At 38.6% G+C, this 22489-nt stretch overlaps 1 protein-coding gene across 10 annotated transcripts in view; it reads right to left on the bottom strand.

The window, feature by feature from the left end:
* LOC120774345 (potassium voltage-gated channel protein eag) overlaps window positions 1–22489 on the bottom strand; it is a 93533-nt gene that overhangs the window by 17084 nt on the left and 53960 nt on the right. For 9 of the 10 annotated variants that reach the window (XM_040103914.1, XM_040103919.1, XM_040103917.1 and 6 more), the window contains exons 3-5: window positions 17154–17274; window positions 11428–11540; window positions 1746–1877 (exon numbers count right to left, since the gene is read on the bottom strand). In XM_040103914.1, the coding sequence (XP_039959848.1) occupies window positions 1746–1877; window positions 11428–11540; window positions 17154–17274 (366 nt within the window). Of the gene's footprint in view, window positions 1–1745; window positions 1878–6209; window positions 6315–11427; window positions 11541–17153; window positions 17275–22489 lie in introns of all 10 variants that reach the window. The other variant, XM_040103924.1, reaches the window with a different exon arrangement.

Raw genomic sequence — 22489 nt, 5'->3', positions numbered from 1 at the left:
GATTTTTTACTTTGCTGAAATTTTGCCTCTTTAAAAAATAAATCAATATAACATAAATTTGGTAACTTCGTGAACACATATATAAAAAATAATGAGAAAAAGCCAATTGAAGCGAATCATTGATTTGGTGCTTTAGCTTGTAAATAAATAGTGAAATATTGAATGAATTTCGAAACTAGAAATTTTTCCAATAAAAATCGTGTATTTGAGAGTAAAAACTTTTGGAAGAATTTTGGAAGTTTGTGTTTTTCAGATTTGTCATAACCAAATTATATGCCAGATTTGCTAAAATGTGAAACGTATTATTCTAAACTTAAAGTAACGCTTTGTACTTTTCCGGACTGGTCATTTAAAGAATATTACTCTATATGTTATATCTAACGGTAGTCTGATGAGTTTTGTCAAGAAAACACTAACTATTTGAAGACTACAAAATAACTCTATTATCGGTTACCTTTCATATTTCGGGATTTGGAAAACGTAATGTTGCAATCTGGGAACTCATAGCTTTGTCGTAAAATTTGACACTTTTGTTGTTATACATACTCAGCACGTTTTGACATATGAGCGCTATTTATGTTGTTTACTGTAACTTAAAATATTTATCTTGACCAAAAAGTGAAATTATATCGCGAACATTTTTCTACGATTATTTTTTGTAAATTTCGACGTGGATTATCTCAGCAGCAGTACCATGGTGACCTTAATTCAATTTTCGGTGCTGAAGCTGCATCAAGTACTAGTGTTTATCGATGGTATGGTGAATCTAATGGAGGTCATAGACGAATTTTGTGAAGGTCGTACAAAATCAGTTACTGTTCCGAAAACTATTGATGCTGTGTGGAAACTGATATTGCAAGATCGTCATGTGACCTGTCGTGAGATTGAGACAATTATAGGCATTAGTAGAACCAGCATATATTCAATAATTCATGAACATTTGATTTGTCCATCATTCACGCCGAAGCAAGTGCATTTCTGAACACTCAACACATCGATTTGATGAGAAATCTACCGTAAAGCCCTGACTTGGTATCAAGTGACTTTTTTTATTTCTGTCCGTAAAAATTAAACTAAGACGTCAACTGTTGGTGTGTTTAGAACGCATGTTTTGAAGACGTGGATTATCTCAATCTGCGTGGCAAAAGTGCTTCGATAATTAGTTCTACCGCATGCAAAAATCTATCGGTCTTAATGGAGAACGTTGTGAAAAACAATAAAGCGGTTTTCGACTATTAATTGTTGGTTTTGTTCTCTCTTCCCGAAATATAAAAGGCAACCTACGCATTTACTATAAGTACAACATTGATCTTTTAATGTATAATCATCGCTATTTTGATTTCATATTGTTTTATTTTCGGAATTTATTTCAGCTTGCTGGCCAAAAACATCTCTGAGTGACATTGTTATGATTTTCTAGTCTCGAAAGTTCAGAAGAAAAGTGCTACGTTCGTGTAAAATGTACTTCAAACTCGAACATGCAAGAGCTAAAGTAGAAAAAGAGTGCCAAAGCATAGTAATACTTGAAAAACGTATGCTTTTTCTATATGGAACTTTTCAAGCATACATTTTACATAAACGCTTTTATTTCAAAAATAAAGCATAACTCTAAAACTGTGCTTTGGCATTCCGCTTACACTTTGTTAGTAAATAAGTCTTGTTTAGAGCATAATTGGTGGTGTTAGTAAGTTTAAGTATAGAATTTTCCTACTACTATCAATAAAATTTAATGCTCGTTTACTTACCACCCTTTGTGTCCTCGCTGTCGATCGGCTGCTTCAGTGCCGTAATGTCCCGGAATGTTAGCAGAAATAACACAACCAAATCCCTTTCGTTGCGTATGGGCGCTACCTGCAACAGCAGCCATAGCGGAGTTTCTGTACGTGAAACATTGAAAATATGCAGGAAATTATTAGAAAGTGTAACTTGTAAGAAAGTGGGAAAAAGCTTTGTAAATGAACTGCGAAATATTCTTGTGATATGTTTTGTTTGAAAAGTTTTCTAACCGGAATGAAAGGAAAGCTAGTACATAGGCTACTTTCTCCTGATTCTCGTTAGCAAAGTGTGGCGCCCTAAAATATGCTGCTGCCTTAGTTAATTGCAACAGGCGCGTGTTGTGAGAGACCATTTCTCTGTAGCGCATGTATATGTTAGTGCTTTGCCTAAACCTTCAGGCCCGCATATTTCGCTCATTTCATAATTCTTCTGCTGAGCAGCGGAAAATCTCGCAACACAGCTGTTGCTATTCGTCCATGCGACAGCACATTGCTCGCTTGCTGAACGCCTAAAAGCATACCAAGGCTTTTTAGGTTGTCGTCGCAAGCTGTTAGTTGGAGGCGGTGACATGTTTGCCAACCTTAAATATTATTTCAATTTCCTTCTGTGGCGGTGAATATGTTACTTACGCCAACATATTCCTATCAATCACGGCTCAACCAGTTTCAGCGCGTTTTACTGAGGCCAACCTCTAAGTTTCATCGATTGTTGCTGTGTTTTTTGTAATTTTTTTTTAAGGTCGCAGCTTATGGAAGCGCAGCGCTGCAATTTCAGGATACAAACAATAACAAAGCTATCAGTTTTATGATTCGTTGGCACAAATCAATCGTGGCTTTTTGAGGTGAGCGCAACAACAACGTAAAGTGTCCCATAGTAAGCTGGTTATGCAGAAGAAGAGGAACGAGCGGAATCAGCAATGCCAAATGGAAAAATTAATAAATTTCGTAGAAGGCATCTAAAGCGCGGCAGAACGGGTGTGCATGTGGTGGCCAATGCGACATGTACATTTTTCTAATCAACAAAACTTTCCGCGGGCATTAGCGTCAATGGTTCTCGATTTGTAGCCCACTCTCCTATTGCCGCTGGTGCTCTTAGCTCCGATGGCATGTCAAACTGCTGTAAAAGCTTTCAGCTGCCGTTTAATAAATTGTCGTTTTTCTATTTTCGCTTTCTTTGCTCCTTTTTAATATGTTTTCATTTCGCTTGTCATGTTTTCGCCCTGACATTGGCGTATTTCCAAAGTGCTGTTCCTTGCGCCTCATGTGACTTGCCTTAAGCCGCCTAGCTGTAGGTGTTTTCGTTTACTTTCGCTAGTTTTTGACAGCAACCACTTTGTTTTAGTTAAATTGGCTACCGCATGCCTGTCCGTATAGAGATATGAAAGTTGCAGCATTGCCACTCATTTGCACATATACCTTTAAGCCTAATTTTTAGCCGGTTTTAATAACAGTAAAGGCCACAAATGTGATATCTGCGGGCTTAAATAAAAGTATAAATCGATTTTTGGTCGTCAAACCAAATGACAGGAATAGCAATAAACATAATTTACTTTTCTAAATCCTGCGAATGCCAAAACTGAATGAGAGGACCTACTATAAAACTGAAGCAAGCTTTTTCGGCTTAAACGTTCAATTTTGAGTTTTGGGGTTATTGCAGTCATAAAACTTCTTTTTCCATACTTATTTTTCAAGAACGTTTGTAGAAACGAATAAAGCAGGCCATTTCGTTTGCTAAGTACTTCACTTTGGTCGGTTTGCCTATTTAGTGATAGCAATCAACGAGATTTCCATGTACTCAACACCAAAACCTATCCAATTTTGTACCCATTACTTTAGCAAAGACAGCCACCAACTAAAAACTTATGATCTGCTAAAATTATCTCCCCTACGAGTTGAATTATGACTATTTTCTCTTCTGGAAACTCAAACTGATTGATGTTAGGCTGGCCTCTGTATTTCTAATAGTTTAAATTTTCCACAAGCAATTTAAATACATTTCAATGAAAATTCAATTCCCAGACATTGTTTTATGTTCCATTACAACACTTATTGGCTTGGCCACTCCACACACTCTCATACATTCCCAAACAGGCATAGCGTTGTCTGCTCTCTGCTCTAATTAACCTCATAACGAACACAGGTGCGTATGATCAATTTTGGCATATGTGTGGGTGCAAAGCCACTAAGCGCCTGTGCATATGCTTTTTGCTATATAAACTTTGCATTACAATTTCAAATGAGCAGTGCGAACTATTGGGAATTAGCAAATCGTACAGCCGCTGCAATTAGTGGGACTCGAATAGCCACAGGCTGCTGGAAAGAGGCTAGAGGCTTTTGGCATTCGTAAATGGGAAAATTCGCCAGTGCACGCATTTTTTTCTCGCGCATACATAGATATTTTAGCAATAATGTGCATAATACATCCAATTGCAGTACTTTGAAAGACCTTGTTTTCCAAAAAAATTTCAATAACAAAATTTTTCGATTTGAGGATTCCTGGCGGCAATTAACTGCCGTGTCCTACGTGCTCCGACTAAGCGATCTCCACGGCAGACATACATAAATGTCGTGTGGCATTTGTACGAACGTGCCTCTGTTGCAATATTTATTTGATTAAAATACAAATTTCGTAAATAATTAAAATATCATTAGCCTACCATTAGTTAATTCAATGCTCGCAGCAATTTTAATTAAATTTCAGCAAATACTTAATAATTCTTGATATTTTTATTTCCAAATAAAATTGACTTGTCTTCTCATTACGTGATAATATGCAGTTTAAAACTTTTTACTGTCTTTTCATGGACGCCAATTGCGATAAAGCGAAAGCAACAGCTGCTCAAGCTATTGAGCCAGCTTAAACAACAAAGCAACAATGTGGCAATTTCAGTGCAGCTATTGGAATTTTGTTTCCAGCTCAAAGTAAATGAGTTTATGAAACATAAAAAGCTACCAAAAATTAATAGCACTTTTGTCAGGTCTTTGGAATTGTATTGTTTCATAAATAAAGTAAATAATACTTAAATAAATTGACACGTTCTTGTCAAAGCTTCCAGAAAAATATAATAAAATCAAATTTTCGAAGCATTTCTTTATACCTTTGAACACTCGCTTAGCAAGCAAAAGCAAACTTTATTTCTCTCTTATTTTTTATTGCTTTCTATTCTTTACTATCTTCGATGAATTTCCACCAACAATTTTTAATTTCTCACGATAGCTTTTCATATACCGGCCAGATGTATTCAAACACCTTCTTACATTTTCTTCTCAAAACTCACGACAGTATAATAAATAGAAGCAATAAAGTCGATAAAACCGAACAGCAATAAAAGAAAACTTTAACAAAACAACTGTAAAGGAATGATATAACAATAAAAAGATTTACGCGAACTTTTATCGTATGTTTAGAAGTCAAACATGCAATAGAAAAGGCGAAAATGAAGATATAAAATAGCGATTGACAAATAAAAGTGGCTCCAAGTTCTCTTGCTGCGCTGAGACTGCGTGATATTTCAGTTTATCCCTCTCACCTAGTTACATATATTCATAATTTTGAAGAAAAAATTAAAAGGATAGAAAAATAAATTTAAAAAACTATTTTATTTTAGAAATGTTAGTTAAGAATATTCAAAAATAGCTTCCTACAGAAGTGTATATAGTAAACCTATATGAGCTAACGATAAACTGGAAATTCTCCAGGTAAATAAGTTTGTTGAGCTTTGTGATTAAAACAGTATTGCCAATTTTCACCACCAGTTTTATTTAAGAATATTCAACAATAATTATTAAGGACAGACATGTGCATATTTCTAACAGGAGTGAATCATAAACAGGAAATCGTAAAGTATGTACATTTTTTGCTCTATGTTATTAATGCAGTGTTGCCAATTTTCGCAATAAGTTGTAATTCACGAACTGTAAGTTTCATAGTGTACTCTTTTATACCCAGCTCTACATAAAACCAAGTTTTATAAAATAATGCGCGAAAAAGGCATAGTCAAGTTTAAAATCAGTTAGGGTTCTAACTACACTACACCTTCTGATCCACTACCAAATTTTCAAATTCTTTATTCTTGACGTTCTGAAGCAACTCGGAGGTCTGCTTTTTAATATTTAAAGCCTATAGTTCTATTCAAAATGATCATATGATCTTTAGCGCTGGTTCAAGAAGCAAATATGGTAAAGACAAACTTTTTCTTTTGATCTAGTGTAGACCACCGAAAATTCATACTTCTGACTAACAGTCAGTTATCTTTCCTAGACGTTTCTATAATTATGGTGGCTTATCAAACTTTTGAGGCATTAAAAAGGATTAACTAAGAACGTCTATATACTGTCTGATATTTTTGTTAGCTGACTACATGTCTACGTTTTCTACGTATGTGTGTGTGTTATTGTTTGTGTTTTCATAAATACAAAATCCATTGTATTTGCCTAATTTGCCATTTTTTATTAGCTGCTGCAGCTTTGAGTCAACCGGGCGTTTTGTACTTGGTTGCGACTTTCCATACTTCGACATCGTGCAGCCACATTGAGCATCTGAAATAATAATTCAAACCAAATGTGCATTTAAAAAGCAAACAAGTGTAGGAAAATATTTTAAATTAAAATACTGTTTTTAGTTTAATATTCAATTGAAAGCAAGCGTTAATAAATTTAAGAACTCATTAATTAAAAACGTTTACAATGTGCTGAACTATTCAGATATAAAACACAGTGAACAAAGCGAATAAATCAAAATAGGGTTACGTTTTTGTTGGAAATACCAGAAATGGTATTATGCACTCAAAGCCTAGCCATTGATGACGTCAAACGAGTACCTGTAGCTGTCGCTGTTTATGCATTCCGCCTGCATTAATGCTGATTACTTGCAACAGAAAAAAAAATTTAATTCATAAGCGACTAGCTGGGGTGCATTGGCTGAGATCTGAAAGGCAATTAACCTTTTACTAATGGCACTTAGCTTAATTGCTGTTATGATACACTTTTTATCTGCTTTACACTATCCTTTATTAGCAGTTCCTTCATCTACACACATACACTGCAAGTATGAGCAGAATAAGTCGGTATATAAGTATTCATGAGCGACGAGTAGGGCTTGATAAGTCGTTGAATCGTTTTGGAACCTCTAGAGTGCACAAAAAAGCAATGAAAGTCAGATTTTATCGGAGTACGTCCAAATTTGAACTGTTTGTATTAGAATTTTCGTCTTTGGCGGCCATTGGAAACTACGTAAATTATGTGGAGACAAGAATTATTCAAAAAGATATTTTAACGAAATTTGGTGGTGCCATTTCCAAATAAATTGTTGAGATCGGATCACTATAGCATATAACTGTCATACATATCTTCACGAAATTGGGCAGTGGTTATTGCCTGAAACAATAGTGCGATCTCCGAAGAAATTGTACAGATCGAGTAATTGTGGCATATAGCTGCCATATAAACTGATCGATCGGAATCAAATGCTTGTACCATATTTGTGTCATTTGATGAGATTTCTTCACAAAATTATGCAAGGGTCCATTCTCTGAAGAATCAGATCGGATAACTTTAAAATATAGCAGTCATACAAACTGACCCATTAAAATCAAGATAAAGATCTTTTTATACTTCTTTACGATTTAAGAATACCATCTGTAAAGGACGGTATAGCTCCAAGCTAGCGAGGTTAATATCTTTTTTTGTTTTGGGACAAATCAATCCATAAAAGTCCATTCGGCGAATATGAAGTATAAAAGTTTCGACAGAAACAGCAAAATATGGGGAACACGACACTCTCTCCCTCACATTTAAAATCAGCCATTAATGTACCATTGCTCCAACTACAGCAACGACGAGCACCCATTTGTGCCAGATGCATAGTTAAGTTATGAGTGCTGCCAGCTGCCAGCAGTTTCTACATTCGTTGGTAAAAATATGCACACGACTGTAAGCGTCTATTTTTACACAGTACTGTCGTAACAAGCTAACAAGTTGAGCTGCACAATTTATGCTGTTGCATATTTAAATACGATGTAGGCTAAAAATAAAATCAACTACCGAAGAAGTCGGCAGCGCTATGTGGCAGCATGAAAACATGTGTTAAAAACCTAATAATACTCGCATGTAAACACACAAACTACCGCACGGCGGGAGTGTGTGTGTGAAGACCCTGTGCATGTGTGTGCCACAGTTACCTGCATGTATGGCTGCCACAAGCACGCCCGTTGCATATTTATGAGCGCCCAGCATGCTGCTGTGCGACATATGTAGTTTGTCGGTGTGTGCGTGTGTATACAAATAAACAGCTTACTACATGTGCAACAACAACTTATCGGGTTCATTTGATGTAGTCATACACTACACTGCTTGCGTACGGCACAACAACAACAACAGCAATACAAGTGTACCTGTGTTAACAAGACCGAAAGTTCAACGAGTTGCCTACTTTAAGGTGCACACACACGGGCGCATGGCGCATGACAAGTGCAGCAAAGTTGTGCATAACTTCTACTACATTAGTTCGCAAGTTGAAATGCAAGTATTTGGTAATTAAACACTTTGTTGGCTGCGACGAGTCAAAGCGCTGTAAGTTGGCATTTTTTAAAATGTTGCAGCTTTGAGGCAACACACGCTTCATCTGCAGTCACTATAGCTTCATCACTATCATCATAGCTTAATTAACTCTTAAACATTCCTAGCGTGTGGTGCGTCGTTATCTAAGCTGTTATTGCGAATACCGCTTTGACCGCTAATTTGCAATTTTATGGGAGCCAACAATGTTGCCAGCGTTGTGAGTGTCTTACGTGAGATTAAGTTTACTGCAAATTTCAGAAAATGTTCGACAACTCACTGCGATCATGATAAATAAGAAAGTGAGTGCGTAATGGTCTTTAAATCTCGTCTAAATAAAGCGGGATTGGTAGAAAGATGACGTCGGACTCAAGGTGTCCAGGTTAAGCAATGCTACATAATCTGCATAGCAATCACTCTTTCCTAAAACTATGCTAGGTAGAGTAGGCGATTTGTGTGAATACGGAAGCTCCTTCCAGTACTTTCGAGAAAGCTTCTTAGTTGACTGTATCTTGCGCACTTTTAACCGTTTTCGAATATATTTTTATTTTACTTGTATGTATGGCATACCTCAACTAAATTTTTGATTGCCATGCTATATATATCAATTCACCATTAAAAAAATATATTTTATTTGCTGTTTGTTAATAATTTATTGTTGCATTACATTTTTCGCACGGTTCACTGGTTCGCTTGAACTGCTATTACAATATGCAGTTATTTACTTTATGCTACATTGCATATTATTTTATTATTATACGCCTAAAAGTATACACATAAATATTTGAATAGCTCCGGCAAATATTGTTGCATTGAAATACTTGCATACAGTTATTAGTTCAACGATTAGCAAAAACCAAATGCATTCCAGTTAAATATGCTCAACTACATGTGTGCCCAGCATACATTTAGGCGCTCTAGCATGGTATGCAGTTGCAGTAGTCTATAGCCTAAATGTACACACTTGTCAAATATGCAGGCATTGTGTAAACAAAAACCACCGTTAATTAGAACAGCCACATTAATCCGCTGCCGGTGGCAATTATTATTTTATGTTCAAATGTTTTTTGAATTGTTAAATGAAATGTGACAATTGTTATATTTTAAATTTACATTTAGCACAGTCCCGCGAGCTAAATTTGATTAGCATATACATATCTAAAAGGTTTACAAAAAGGTGATACAATGTTGACCGCAGCTTTGCTTCAACGTTTGAAACGAATTAAAGTGTTTTCAAAAATTACATTTACTTTCTCACTTCCACACTCAGTGCGAGAGTCGCAGTTAAAACGGAAATGGCAGTAAAATGCATTTCCTAGCGCTTATAGCTTGTCGCTCATCGCTTATCAACGAGCGGAAATGACTAAATCACATCCAATTGCAATGAATACAGGAAGCGCATTGAGGTGTCTCTAGCCGTATGTCACGGGCGCGGGCGCAGGTACGGGGCGTTGTAGATGAATGAGCAGTGATAAGGAGTGATGTCAAGTGTCGCTTGAATGCCACAAATTTTCATTGCAATCTAGCGATAATATAGTTACATAAGCACAAAACTTAAGTGAAAACTGCGCGCAAGCTTTTCATCGAAAACATTGCATTGCGAGCTATGCAATTACCTTACAATTAGTATATAAGGATAAAGAAGTATATGTACTTTTAGTTGGGTTTGGGTGTACTTATGAATTTGTGTGAAGGTAAGGGTATATGAAATTGATGGGCTTAAGCATTTTTTCAATCCAAATGCGCACTCAAAATTCAGTAGTAAACAGCTGATTTCAGAAAATGAAGCATACCTTTTGGCTGAGATCAGAATATAAAACATACCTTCAGGCGCATATTAAAAATGCTGGTTTTGTTGCAAAATGTTTTGAATATGATATACATTAATTTAAAATTATGATTTTAATGCCGTCAGTCATTTAAATGTCCAACACAACAACAGCTCATACTGTAAGTATGTATACCAATGTTCACTACTTACAAGCTGTTAATACGCCGCTACATGAGCTTATCACATTTTGTAATCATATAACAACTACTCACACTCACACACACACTCACATATAGCGGTACAACAAATTGACCTCATTCACACGGTAGACGCCTCCCGCCTAATGGCCACTTTAACCCACTTAATGGCCTCTGCGGCCTGGTAAAGGCACTAAAATGCAAAGCGCACACATTTCCAGCGAGTTAGACGCGAAAGCGCCACTACAAGCGCACCTTAAATCATACAAATTCATATAATCATACACCACACACACATACCCGCACAGCTCATTCGCATATGTGAGAGCACATAACAGGGGTAATGAATATAATATTGCAGATTGTTGGGCAGATACCAAGCTCCAATGTGCACAAAGGCGGCCAGCCAGTCGGAATATTACACATACACATTTACAGAACGCTAAGCGTGTTTGTGTATGTGTGCTTCGGATTTGTTGTTGTTGGAACATGCACTTTATGGCAAGTACACGCGGTGTGTTATGGATTCTTTAGCTTCTGGAAGTGTAAGTCTGTATGCAAGTGTACTTGTCCAACTACATTGAACGACAGTTCGCGCTGCGGCGTCTCGGTGAATGCGCACTCCAGCACTTTTTGCTAAAAATTACCAAAAAGTTAGTTAGCATACAGTATGAATGAAACCAGCTGTGAATTCCAAGCCTTCAAAGCGCCATGAATAATACATGGAATTATTTTAAAGCGCGCTTCAAGTTTCCTAATGACACAGCTTTCTTTTGGTTCCATATAACACACTTGTTTTAATTTCTGGCCTGTTTTAATTATTTACCGTTATACGAGTAATTATATTAGCATTACAAAATCAACAATGCGTCGCAAGCCAAACTACAATTTTAGTTATTTCCGTATTTAAAAATGCCGGAACTTAAATAAATTTCGTGTCAAGAGTATAGCTTATTTCTAAGGAGTCAATCTACGGCTAGTTGGATATCTAGTTCTTAAATTTTTACTGTGAAAAAAGTTGTTTTTGCTCTACTTCAAACGCATTACTCCTTATCATTAGATCTTTTTCAACTTCTGCTGAAACACTTAGTTTTAACACAAACCGCAAGCTTTTGGTTCTTTTACTCACTGTTCTTTTTGTAGAGTAAAATTTCGAACTGATCTTGCTGCTGATTCTCCAATGTGAACTCCAGCCGCGCAACCGTTTCCTTGTCTGTTAGCTCGCCATACATGAAGCCGCATCTGAAATGAGAAATTGTTTATTTAGCATTTTGTAAAAATGATAATCGGCATGAATTTTCGAAAATGAACTTTATTGGGAGACATCGGACTTATACTACTCCTGTACGACACCGTTTTATTTAACTTTACAACAGATAAATCAAATATCTCTAATATGACTTTAAATTACGTCATATCAAATCCGAACACTGTCTAAATCCCAACGAAGTCACCAACTTAGGGAAAACTTTAAGCTCACTTGCAGATCAACACCACTTGTCCGAAATTTGCGTTCCCGGTCACAAGAACATTTTCGGCAACGATAAGGCAGACATGTTGGAAATGCTTTGTCACTTTTTAGACGCGTCCGAGGCGGAGACAATACCATGACCATTAGGAATGCTCAAAAGAAAGAGTTTTGCCTTATAACAATAATTACCGCAGCTGCAAGCAAGAAGGGAATACTGAAATGGGTTTCCACTTTCTCTGCGAATGCCCAGCTCTAACACACACCCGACACAAAAATACTTTTAACCCATCAAGCACCAAACCCTGAATGGTTGTTCACAAAAAGCACAACAGTTATAAGTACACAGAAGTTTGGTTGAGGCCACTAAAAAGTTTCAGCGCGACGTTGCAACGGAATGGCAAGATTATCAGGTCCTACGAGTTACTTAATATATGAACCTCAGTACCTATGGCTGGCAGTCTTTTCTGTTGAAATAACCTTTTATATTGTATATCTGGTTATGTTAGGTTAGGTTAAGCTAAGAAGTCGATCCTAAGTGGGATCTCAATTGGGCAGCTTTGAACGTCGGTTCATTTTAGTACCTAAATTTTCTTATACACTGGATCGCAAGACCGTTACAGATCGACAACGCGCTTTGAGCTTATCAAAAATTTGTAGAGACTAGGTTAATGTCAGTTTAGGTTCGTCGAGCGTAAGATTACCGAAATGGTTCAGCCTCTAACATGCAGAGGCTGGACAATGAAGGAGAACCTTTCAAGTTTCTACTCATATCTCAGCATCCGACAACTTCAGCAACTAGCGTCCGATAATATATGTGTTTTTTTAAAAGAATTTAATGTATACCATATCCTCACAGATTGTTCAATATTTGATTTTATGATTGTATTTACGACAGTCACCAAAGCAAATGAAAACATCGAGTGAAGAGCGTGAAATCGGCACACACCAAATAAATAATTTCGATAAACAAAAGTTAAAGCTTGCACAGGCAGCCCAAGGATGTGGACGAAGCGGCTGGGAGGCGCTGCGGAAATTGCTGAAAATCAAACACAAAAGCCAATAAAATAAACAGAGAAAGGCAAAATTTGACACAAATCCTTTGGCGAATGCGGGTTGTCGAGCACGAAGGTGGAAAGGCAGCTGCGACGTCGGCTGCGGCGGAGAGGGTGTCATTACTAGGGCAGTGGCACACAGTGTATTGTGCCACATAAATGGTTGGACAACGCGGCAGTCGGAAGTGTAAAGCGAAGATAAAAGTTCGAATGAGGTTTAGCTTGCTAGTGTGTGTGAGGCATGCGAGTTCGACACGCAAATGATTGATATTTTTAGTTGGTGAGGCATGAAATTTATAACAAAAACAAGACAATCAGTGGAGTATTGAAAGTATTGTTATTCTTCATTGCTTTTTTGGCTGCAACACAAATATTGGCCGCAAATCTTTTTGTTGCTGCGCCGCCCCACAAAACCTTGCGGCGAAATGTGTGAAAAGGAAACAAAAAGCAAAAAGCAAAAAAAAATCAAAGCACGAATGTGTGGATAAAACCAATGTTGTCGAAACAGCGTCAAAGTAAGCAAACAAAATTTAGGAAAGACAACAAGCACAACAACAGCGCAGCACTGTTTGCAACCACAGAACGCAGCCGCAACCGCAGTTTGAGTGCGGGTGACAATGCCGAACACCCACAGCGGCAATAATAAATGCAATAGCAATAGAAACAAATAAGAATAACAACAACAAGCGCAGCCACTAAGCCGCTTACATAGCCAAAACAAAAACAATAGCAAAAGCAAAGCTATTGACTTGCGACTTGCGATATGTTGCATGCAAGCAAACAAGCGTTGCTGCCACACACTCACAGGCGCTGACTTATGCATATGCTGCCTAGTTTTAGGCGTTAGCAATCAAATATTACTTGATTTTATTGGTGTTTTTGGCGCTGTGGCCAACAAAGAATGAATCGGTGCTTTCGGAATACAACAATGGTTAGGTGAGGGTTCTAAACTAGGCGAGGGCACGCACTAGTCAGCACGAAAAGTAGCTTAAATGGGGTTAATTGCCATTTAAAAAAGTTATGCTCATACTTTCTTAAAATCATGGCTTTTATTCATTGCTATTGAACTCACATTTTTGGTATCAGGCTCAGAGGATATGTATTACTATGGTAAACAACACTTTGACAATAATAGCAGGGTTTGGTACTTCCTTAGGTTAGGATAAGAGATCGATCTTAATAGGGATTTCACTTGGACAACTTAGAACGGCGCTAGTCGAACAGCACCTGCTAAGCGCACGCGAAATCCATTGTTCTGATGCTAGTATGCCAGACGTCAATGGAGATCAAATTTGATCCCATTCCGATGTGAGCGGGGCAAGAGTGCACCCTCTTTTTAGCTTGTCGGCTTTGACCCAAAGATGCCTGATGATGAAGTAGCTTGATGCTAATTCTAATGGGAACGGACACGTCTCAACTACCTTTGAGCGCACATTTAACGAGCTCAGCGCTAGTTTTGCAGTGCACCTACCGCCTTCTTAATAACAGCGACTTCACCCTGAAAAACACTGCAGAGGTCCGATAGCCTAAAGCTAGCATTCACAGACACCTACAAAAAACGTCCCCTCCAACCTTCTCTCCTATTTTCGACCCATCCGTGAAAAAGCTCACTCCGTCTCTTCTTCAACGACTTCTTCCTATCCACATCTCCTCTCCCACGTTGATACGAGGGGTAGAAATACAGTTGAAGAAGAAGAGAAAACCGGTGTGTTCTGGTTCGGACCCTTCGGTGCTTCCACGCATCAACTTAACCTCAGAATAACAGAACTTTTCCAGAAGTTTTCCAGTTTATTCTGCGAAGAGTTGAAGTACGTTCTTTCTTAGGAAACATATTTTGGGTCAGCCAAGAGACTTAAAAACCCACTTCTTTCAACAATCTGTGTGGTATTGAATTTCTAATTGCAGTGAAGAAAGCTACGTTAGACTCCTAACCGCGTTTAGAGAAATACAAAATCATCATAAGTAGCGGTAAAAGACGCGTTTTAGTGCTAATTACCAAGTCATACCGAAGAAATGGGGGAAGTAATGAACACAAGGACATCTAAAAATAGCTAAAGCGCGCCGCAATGTAAACAGACAACACTAAGGCAAGGCAAGCGGAAGTGGCCAGCGAAAAGCTGAAAGTGCTTAACTAATGAAACGCGCCGCAGCGAAAGCGGAAAGAAGTGAAAAAATACGCAAATCATTGCAGTGAGCAGCAGCTGTCGGCCTCTAAAAGCCAATTTATGGACTAAGCCACAAAGCGGCACGTAAGCGTATGCTAAGTGAGTGTGTAGGAGGGCGGAAGAAATTTACAGCCTGAAAATCAGCGCCAAAATGTGAATAAGTGCGCAAAGCAGGCAAGTGAGCTACAAAGGCCCATGAGGTGGAATGAACAGTTCAGAAGGTATACTGAGATGTGTGTTGGGTGCTCGGTTTTCTCGCTCAATGCGTTAAGAGGTCCGAATGCCTGTTGACTATTTTTAGAAATGAACTGCTTGCGGCTACAGCAAACATTTGTGTCACGTAGACTGTAAATAAAGCGCTGTCACAGTGCTAATTGCGCCCTGGAGTTCCCGAGTTCCACGGTAGCGCTGATGGGTTAACTAAGCAGCTGTGGGTCAGCGCATTCATCAGCCAGACAACCGTTGCCAGTTGAGGAATGCAGCAGAATGTGGCAACTGAGTCAAAGTGCATTGCCAATGTACTGCTTGTGGACAACCAGCTGTGGTTTGGCAAATATGGATTGTTCCATATGAGCTACGACTCTCAGTGTGTATTTAGACCTTGATCCACATAATTTTACACAGCGAATGAGAAATATTGTGGGTGATTTTTCTTATTGTGCCTTCGCAGATAAAGCGTTCTTCACACAGGAATAAAGGTTTGGCAATCGCTGGCTACGCGACGGGTTCATGGTATTTGTCGCCAGCTTACGACTTACTTCTGGACTGCTTTAGCCCGAGCAAAGATTTTTGCAATAAATCTCCAAATATACCATAAAAGCACATAACCGAGGCTACTTTCTTCTGATGCAACGACTAATTTAAAGCAGAAAGAGCTCAAAGTCGCAAAGCACTTAACCTAAAAAGGCAAAATAAAGTATATACAGTTATGCGCCTCCACACAGGCGGCCGGAGAGTCAGCTGTTCAGCCGAAGTGTCTGTGTTTATTTAGCACAGTTAAGCAAAACGGTGCCTCTGGAAATATGCCACACTACCGCAAACAACAAAAATAAAGTTTTTGAGGGTAATGGGAAAATCAAGATGGCGCCGTTAGACGGCTTGAGGTGGCGGTGTATTAGCGAAGAGGCAGGTGGACAAATAATAAATAAGAAAGGCGCGCAAAACACAAACGATAAATAGCGTATCGTCGGCTGACAAGTGTATAAATAAAGCAAACGTCGGTAAACCAGTGAATAACTTTATAAGTGTGGATGTAGGTCGGGGCCACTGTGATGTGTATGCGTGTGAAATCTACTGAAAGCACATACAAAATCTTGGCGTTGTGCCGTGGATTAAAGCGGCGCCAGTTTATATATTTTTTTTTAGTTTTCGATTTAAAATTTAATTTCTACTTCTTTGCCGTAACGGGAGCTATAACAAGCGCATGCAACACCACCAACAGTCCCTCCATTTTACGCGCGCCCACTGTTTGTTACAAAGCTTTCCCTTTTGTTTTTGCTCCTGACTCCAGAGTCCGTGTATACCGTGGTACCCATATTGCTTCCATTTCTGCCGCGCTGCCCTCACCCGCTCTCATTTGCTCTGGCAAAATACTTTGCATAAATTCCACTTTGTTTTTATGTGCTCCCGGGGGCGCTGCACAGTCATGCTTGGGGGAGAAAGTTTTCAACTCAACTGTCATAGCTAATGAAAGGGATTTGTTTTGCAGTCCGAAACAAGTGAGCGGGCAACGCTCACTATGGTTAGGTAGGAGGGGTTGGGCTCATATTTTAAAGCTTGCTAAATAAGTTCCGCAATTTGTTAGTTAGCGGTTTCAGTGTAAGCTGGTTGCTTTATTTTCTATAACTTAACCGTTGGTAGCAATGATGATGATAACGTTGAGAAACTTTGAAATAAATGTAGTCTGACTGAAGCTTCAATTTTTCAGTCTTTTCCAACGGAATTGTTCTAAGATAGAGAACTATTATTTTGGCCTTTGTTTATATTAGGATGAGTTGAGTTGGGTTAGCTAAGTTGAGTTGAGTTGAATTGAGTTGAGTTGAGTTGAATTTAGTTGAATTGAGCTGAGTTCAGTTAAGTTGAGTTTGAGTTTCCTATCTTCATTTATAGGTTATATTTTACAAGTTGTTGATTCTCTCGAAGAACCATTTTATATCTATAGACTCACCTGCACGACTTCTGCATGACTTCAGCACGGTTATAGCCGCTAATCTTGCAAAAGGACTCATTGCAATAAACAATCGGAAAATCCACAATCTGTGCGTTGGCCAAAAGAAACGAACTGTCCGCTGGAGATGAGAAGAAAATACAGTATTAGCGCTATAAAAAGCAGAATTAAAGATAACGATGAAAGATAAAAAAGGAACAATACGTTCGTACGATTTAACTTGCTGACACTCAGATCTCTGGGAATATTATTGGAGTAATATTGGAAGCAAGTAAGCAGAAATCACCCAGCCATAAACACGCTTAAGCCATAGCATTCACAATATCCCGCTCTAAATAACGGGCCTTTGATCAACTTCTTAATCTCTGTCTTCAAGCCGCAGCTCACCTCACCCCGAGAAGCCGTTTAATCACCTTTCAGCGCGCTTAATCCGCTCTCTCTCACATTTATCGTTAGGCTGCGAATACCACTATCCACATGGAATGCATTATCCTTTCGTCACACACATACATCAATAGAGATATATTCGAACGCAGCCGCCTTGTTGCCACAACGAAACGCGATTTGCAATATTTTCGTTTAAGCAAAGTGTCGGCTTTTATTTGCAAGCTATAAATAGTGAGAGTCTTCTCGATATCTGTGAGTGTATCGCGACGGTTGGTTTGCGGCAAAAGGAATCGTTTCAACTTTCGATTTATGTGAATGCGTTCGCTTGTGGATAGACGATAAACCACGATTTATTTGCATTATGCCTTAAAGCAACAATAACAAGTAAATAATTTAGCGAATAGTGGGGATTTTACTAAAAACGCAGCAATAATGTTGAGTGTGTACACACTACCAGCTCAGTAGGGCGGACTTAAGTGCTTGCAACGCCACTTTTTGCTTTCACCTTTTCTTCGTATTTGCAAAAACCAACAGCTTATACGCTGCACATGTACGCTGGGCGTATATGTGATTGTAAGCACTTTTATCACATTACATTTTAGAACGGCAACTTCATTTTATGCGCGAGGCTGCGGCCTTGAAACTGTCAGATCCCCTACTACCGCACAAAGCTGGTTGTTGTCTTCACCAGCTGCAGCTCAGCTTATGCCCTAATGCTGGAACTGGAGTGAGCGCTCAGAAAAATACATACCAACATATAACGGTGTACCAGGGTGTTTCTAATGTTGGCAATAAATTTAGTTGAGCAGACACAGTGGTTAAGATAGAGCGGCGCTTTTGGTGAAAAAACGAAAAATATTTTTGAACTCGTTCTTTCAATCTATAGATTTGCCACTTTTTTTAAAAATATCCTGCACTTATAATGTTACACTGGTCAAACTTTCTCCGTAAAGTAGTAGGACTGAGTCGTTTTAAAAAAACTTATTGAACCAATCGTTACAATTCTATAAACACCTTCAAAATAGGCTCCTCTGCGTCAATGCAACGCTGCCAGCGCGATTTCCAAGCATTGAAGGCGTCATGGAAGACATTCTTTGGAAAAGCCTAGAGAGCCGAGGTCGTCTGTCGCCTCAAACTACCTATCGTCGGCCGTTTCAGGCAAGGAAACAAACAATACCGGGGGCCACATCTAGGCTGAAGGGCAGCTCCCTTAGTTAGTTAACTTTATACAAGAAGGCGGTGTGAGCAGAGGCGTTGTCGTGGTGCAACTTCCGATCGGCTACGATGTCTTGTCGGACCCGATTGATCCTTCGTTTGAGTCTTTGGAGGACTTCCACGTAAAACTTGGCGTTGACTGTTTGTCCAAGAGGAACAAAACACATTGCAGGTGTCATCAGTAACCTCTTTTGGGCCCTCAAAAAAGGCCTGGTGCCACCGAAACACACCACTTCTTGCTAAAGCAACATCTGAGTAAGCCTGCTTGATCGTGCTCGAAGACAACTGACCAACCGATCCTTCTTAGCTAGGTACGCCCTCTACCGAAGTACAGTCACGGTGGTCAGTCCTGTGTGATCTGCGTGACGAGCTGAGTCGATTTAACCAGTCTGTCTGTTTGTCCGTCCTACCGTCCGTCTGCCTCTATATAAACGAACTAGTATCTCAGTTTTAAGACATTTTGTTTGTAATTTGTACTCGAAACACTGTTGTAAAGCAGTAACGGGAGCTTGATGATTCCAGCAGAATTTATTTCCTACTTAGCAGTTGCAAGTTCTTGTGCTAGTTCGCAGATCGTTAGTTATTTCCAGCAAGCTCTCATTTTTCTAGCAGGGTTTGTTCAATATTTTTTTTAAATTTTTTGCTGCGTGCTTTTAGGCGTTCACGTACACAACTAAATTACAAAGGCAAACACTTTAAAAGATGACAGCAAAGTGCTTTGACAAGCATACACTCACACACGCTCAAGTGTGATTGTAAATTTGCACCTTGCATGTGTGTGGGTGTGTGTTCTGGGCTGGCGTTAGAAATGAAGGCAAACAAATTAAATTTACATAATTAAGTGTCAGCATATTTATTTTTTCTACTGTATTTGGCTTAGCGGTGTTGATTCTGAAACTTATATGGCCAGCTCGCAGCAGTGATATGTTTATGCTTTCGTGGGTGTGGCCTGGTGCCAAGCTCCCATGTGCATTTGTTAGTGCTGAGCTGCAGAAGATTAGCATGAATTTGCGCCGATTTTTGTATTTTTTCGCAGCTTTGTGAACGCATATGAATATTTGCTTGTATCACTTTGCAGACTTTGTCATGTGTTATATATTTTTTTAAAACTTAATGAGATGTCACAAAGCAAAAAACCAAATGTTTGAATGTGTATATTTTTTATTTATTACATATACGTTCTGAAATTAAAAAAAAAATGTTGATTTTTCAAACACTTTTATGCTTCATGACCTGCCACATCATTATTCAAATTGATTGCTACAAGTCAATCAATATCGGTTTAATTTATTCTACACATGTAAGCTGATAGACATGCATTTCGAATTATATAACTGCGCGAAAAAATTTACAAACAGCTTTAATTAACTTTTTTTTCAATTTTTGAGCACTTCCTTTGCATATGTACATACTATACAAGTATGTGTCGCATATCAGAAAACGTTCGGCAGCTAAGTGCAAAAAATATCGACAAAAAATATTATAAACAAGGAAAAAATGTAAATAATACCATTAACAAATGCAAAAGATTCCTTACAATAACTTTGAACGGTCCCTATATGACAGTTTTATGCTATAGTGACACGATCAGAATAATTTCTTTGTAAGTTACTTGACTGCCTTAGATAATAACCCATCCCGAATGTCATAAAGATATCTCGCCAAAAGAAAAACTATCCACACAAGTACTTAATTCCGATCGTTCAGTTTGTATGACAGCTATGTGCTAAAGTGATCCGATGTCAGCCAGTCCGACAAATAAGCAGCTTCTTCGTGAGAAAAGGACGTGCGCAAAATTTCAGATCGACACCTCGAAAATTTCTTCGCAAAAACGGACATGGCTTAAACGGCTTAGCTCGTAATGCTGATCATTTATAACGGGGGTTTCAAAAAGTGTTTTTTTTAATAAAACAAGAAACGTTTGGGATATCAAGAAATTCTTTATTCCTATGGAAGTACATTCGATGCCATTCTGTATGGAACTCGAAGTTTTTTGCATGGCCACCACGAGTACGCTTGCAGAAGTCCAGACACTGAACTCAATTTTCGACGGTTTTCAAGCATAAATCGGCCACTACTGCTGCAATTTCACATTCGATATTCGTACGAAGATCATCAATCGTCTCTGGCTTGTTGGCATAAACCGTAGACTTGACGTAGCCGCACAAGAAATAGTCTAACGATGTCAAATCGCACGACCGAGGTGGCCAATTGACTGGGCTATTTGGTGAGATAACACGTTCACCAAACTTGATTTTCAATAAACGATTCTGATTCTGACATTCGCTGTGTGACATGTGGCGCCATCCTGTTGGAACCTCATATTGTCCAAGTCCATATCATCCAATTCAGTCTGAAAATATTCGATTATTATTTAGCGATTCCCATTCACAGTAATGTGCCGGTCCTAATCATTGCGCACCGCACCAAACCGTAATTTTTTTGGGATGCAATGGTGGCTCGTGGAGTGCGTGTTGATTGATGCCTGACCAACAACGCATATTTTGCTTATTGACGAAGCCATTCGGTCAGAAATGAGCCTCATCGCTGAAGAAGATTTTTCGATTGAAATCCGGAACACTTTCAAGTTGCTCAGCCCAATTCACGAATATACGACGATTCTGGCAATGTCAAAAGAGCGTGAGAAAAATATGGCGTCGTTTGCTGTCCCTGTCGGTCTACGTTTGTTGCGTCCCTATTGAAAAACGCGTTATGAATACTTTATATCTCTGAAATTTCCTTCTACTCGGTATAAACTTCGTTGCAAACTTAAAATACCCCGTTCAGGGTATAAATATATCAACACATCATATAGACGGATTATATTTAAAAACATTATATTTACGCATTTTTTAATCACTTCGACACTGATCACGTTACGAAAGCAAAATGTTTTCCATTCACTTTAATTGGCTGCCAGTTGTTGTTGTTTTTACAATTCTATTTTGCAGTCTTTTTCACTTAAAATGTTACGCATAATGCCCGTTATCGCAACTTTGGCTTACAAGTATATTAAAATCATGCTTTTTGTTGTCACAATTGATTGATGATGCCAGGCTGCAACCTGCTGACTTTGTGTTGCCTACTTTTAGGCTGACTTTTTGGCAGGGTTGCATATTTCGCAAAACTTTTGTCGTAGCGACCACCTTTGACCTATGACCCGCCATACGCAACACACCTCACTTTCCACCACTTGCTCTGACAAATATTTGCCTGTCTGCCTGGTCCTTCTGCGCCTGCAGTTGTTGTTGTTAATGGCAAGGTTCTTCGGCCGCCCACCTATTGTGCCAGCACGGGTTTTGAGCACTAGACGGCAATCAAAGCGAAGACAAATGATTTTCCGAGATGTCAAAAGTGGGTAAATTCTTAATGTTTATATTTTTGTACCATATATGGCCTAACGGCTTTTGATGGCTTAATTCTTGGCGCAAAAGACATTAAGTTAAATGGTGCGTCAATCAAATTATAAAAGTTGTAGCTTTACTCAATTTCATAACTTTTTTCCCAACCTCTTCGCCAGGCCTCTTATATAAGTTTGGTTTTTTTCCAAAATCCAGTCATACCCCCGTTATTGTATTATATAAGCTTTTTAGGCAGAAAATGTAAAGAGTTTCTTGCACTGGGTGTTTCGTTGTAAATTTATTTACAAAGTTGCTAATTTAGTATAGCATTTCCAGGATGGTATTTTTTACGAGTTTGTAACTGTCTTCTGCCTCCCTGCTTATTCTGCGCTC

This window comes from Bactrocera tryoni, chromosome 4 (assembly GCF_016617805.1).
Source record: "Bactrocera tryoni isolate S06 chromosome 4, CSIRO_BtryS06_freeze2, whole genome shotgun sequence".
NCBI classification, from domain to species: Eukaryota; Metazoa; Arthropoda; class Insecta; order Diptera; family Tephritidae; genus Bactrocera; species Bactrocera tryoni.
This window is presented reverse-complemented; position numbering and strand designations above follow the sequence as displayed.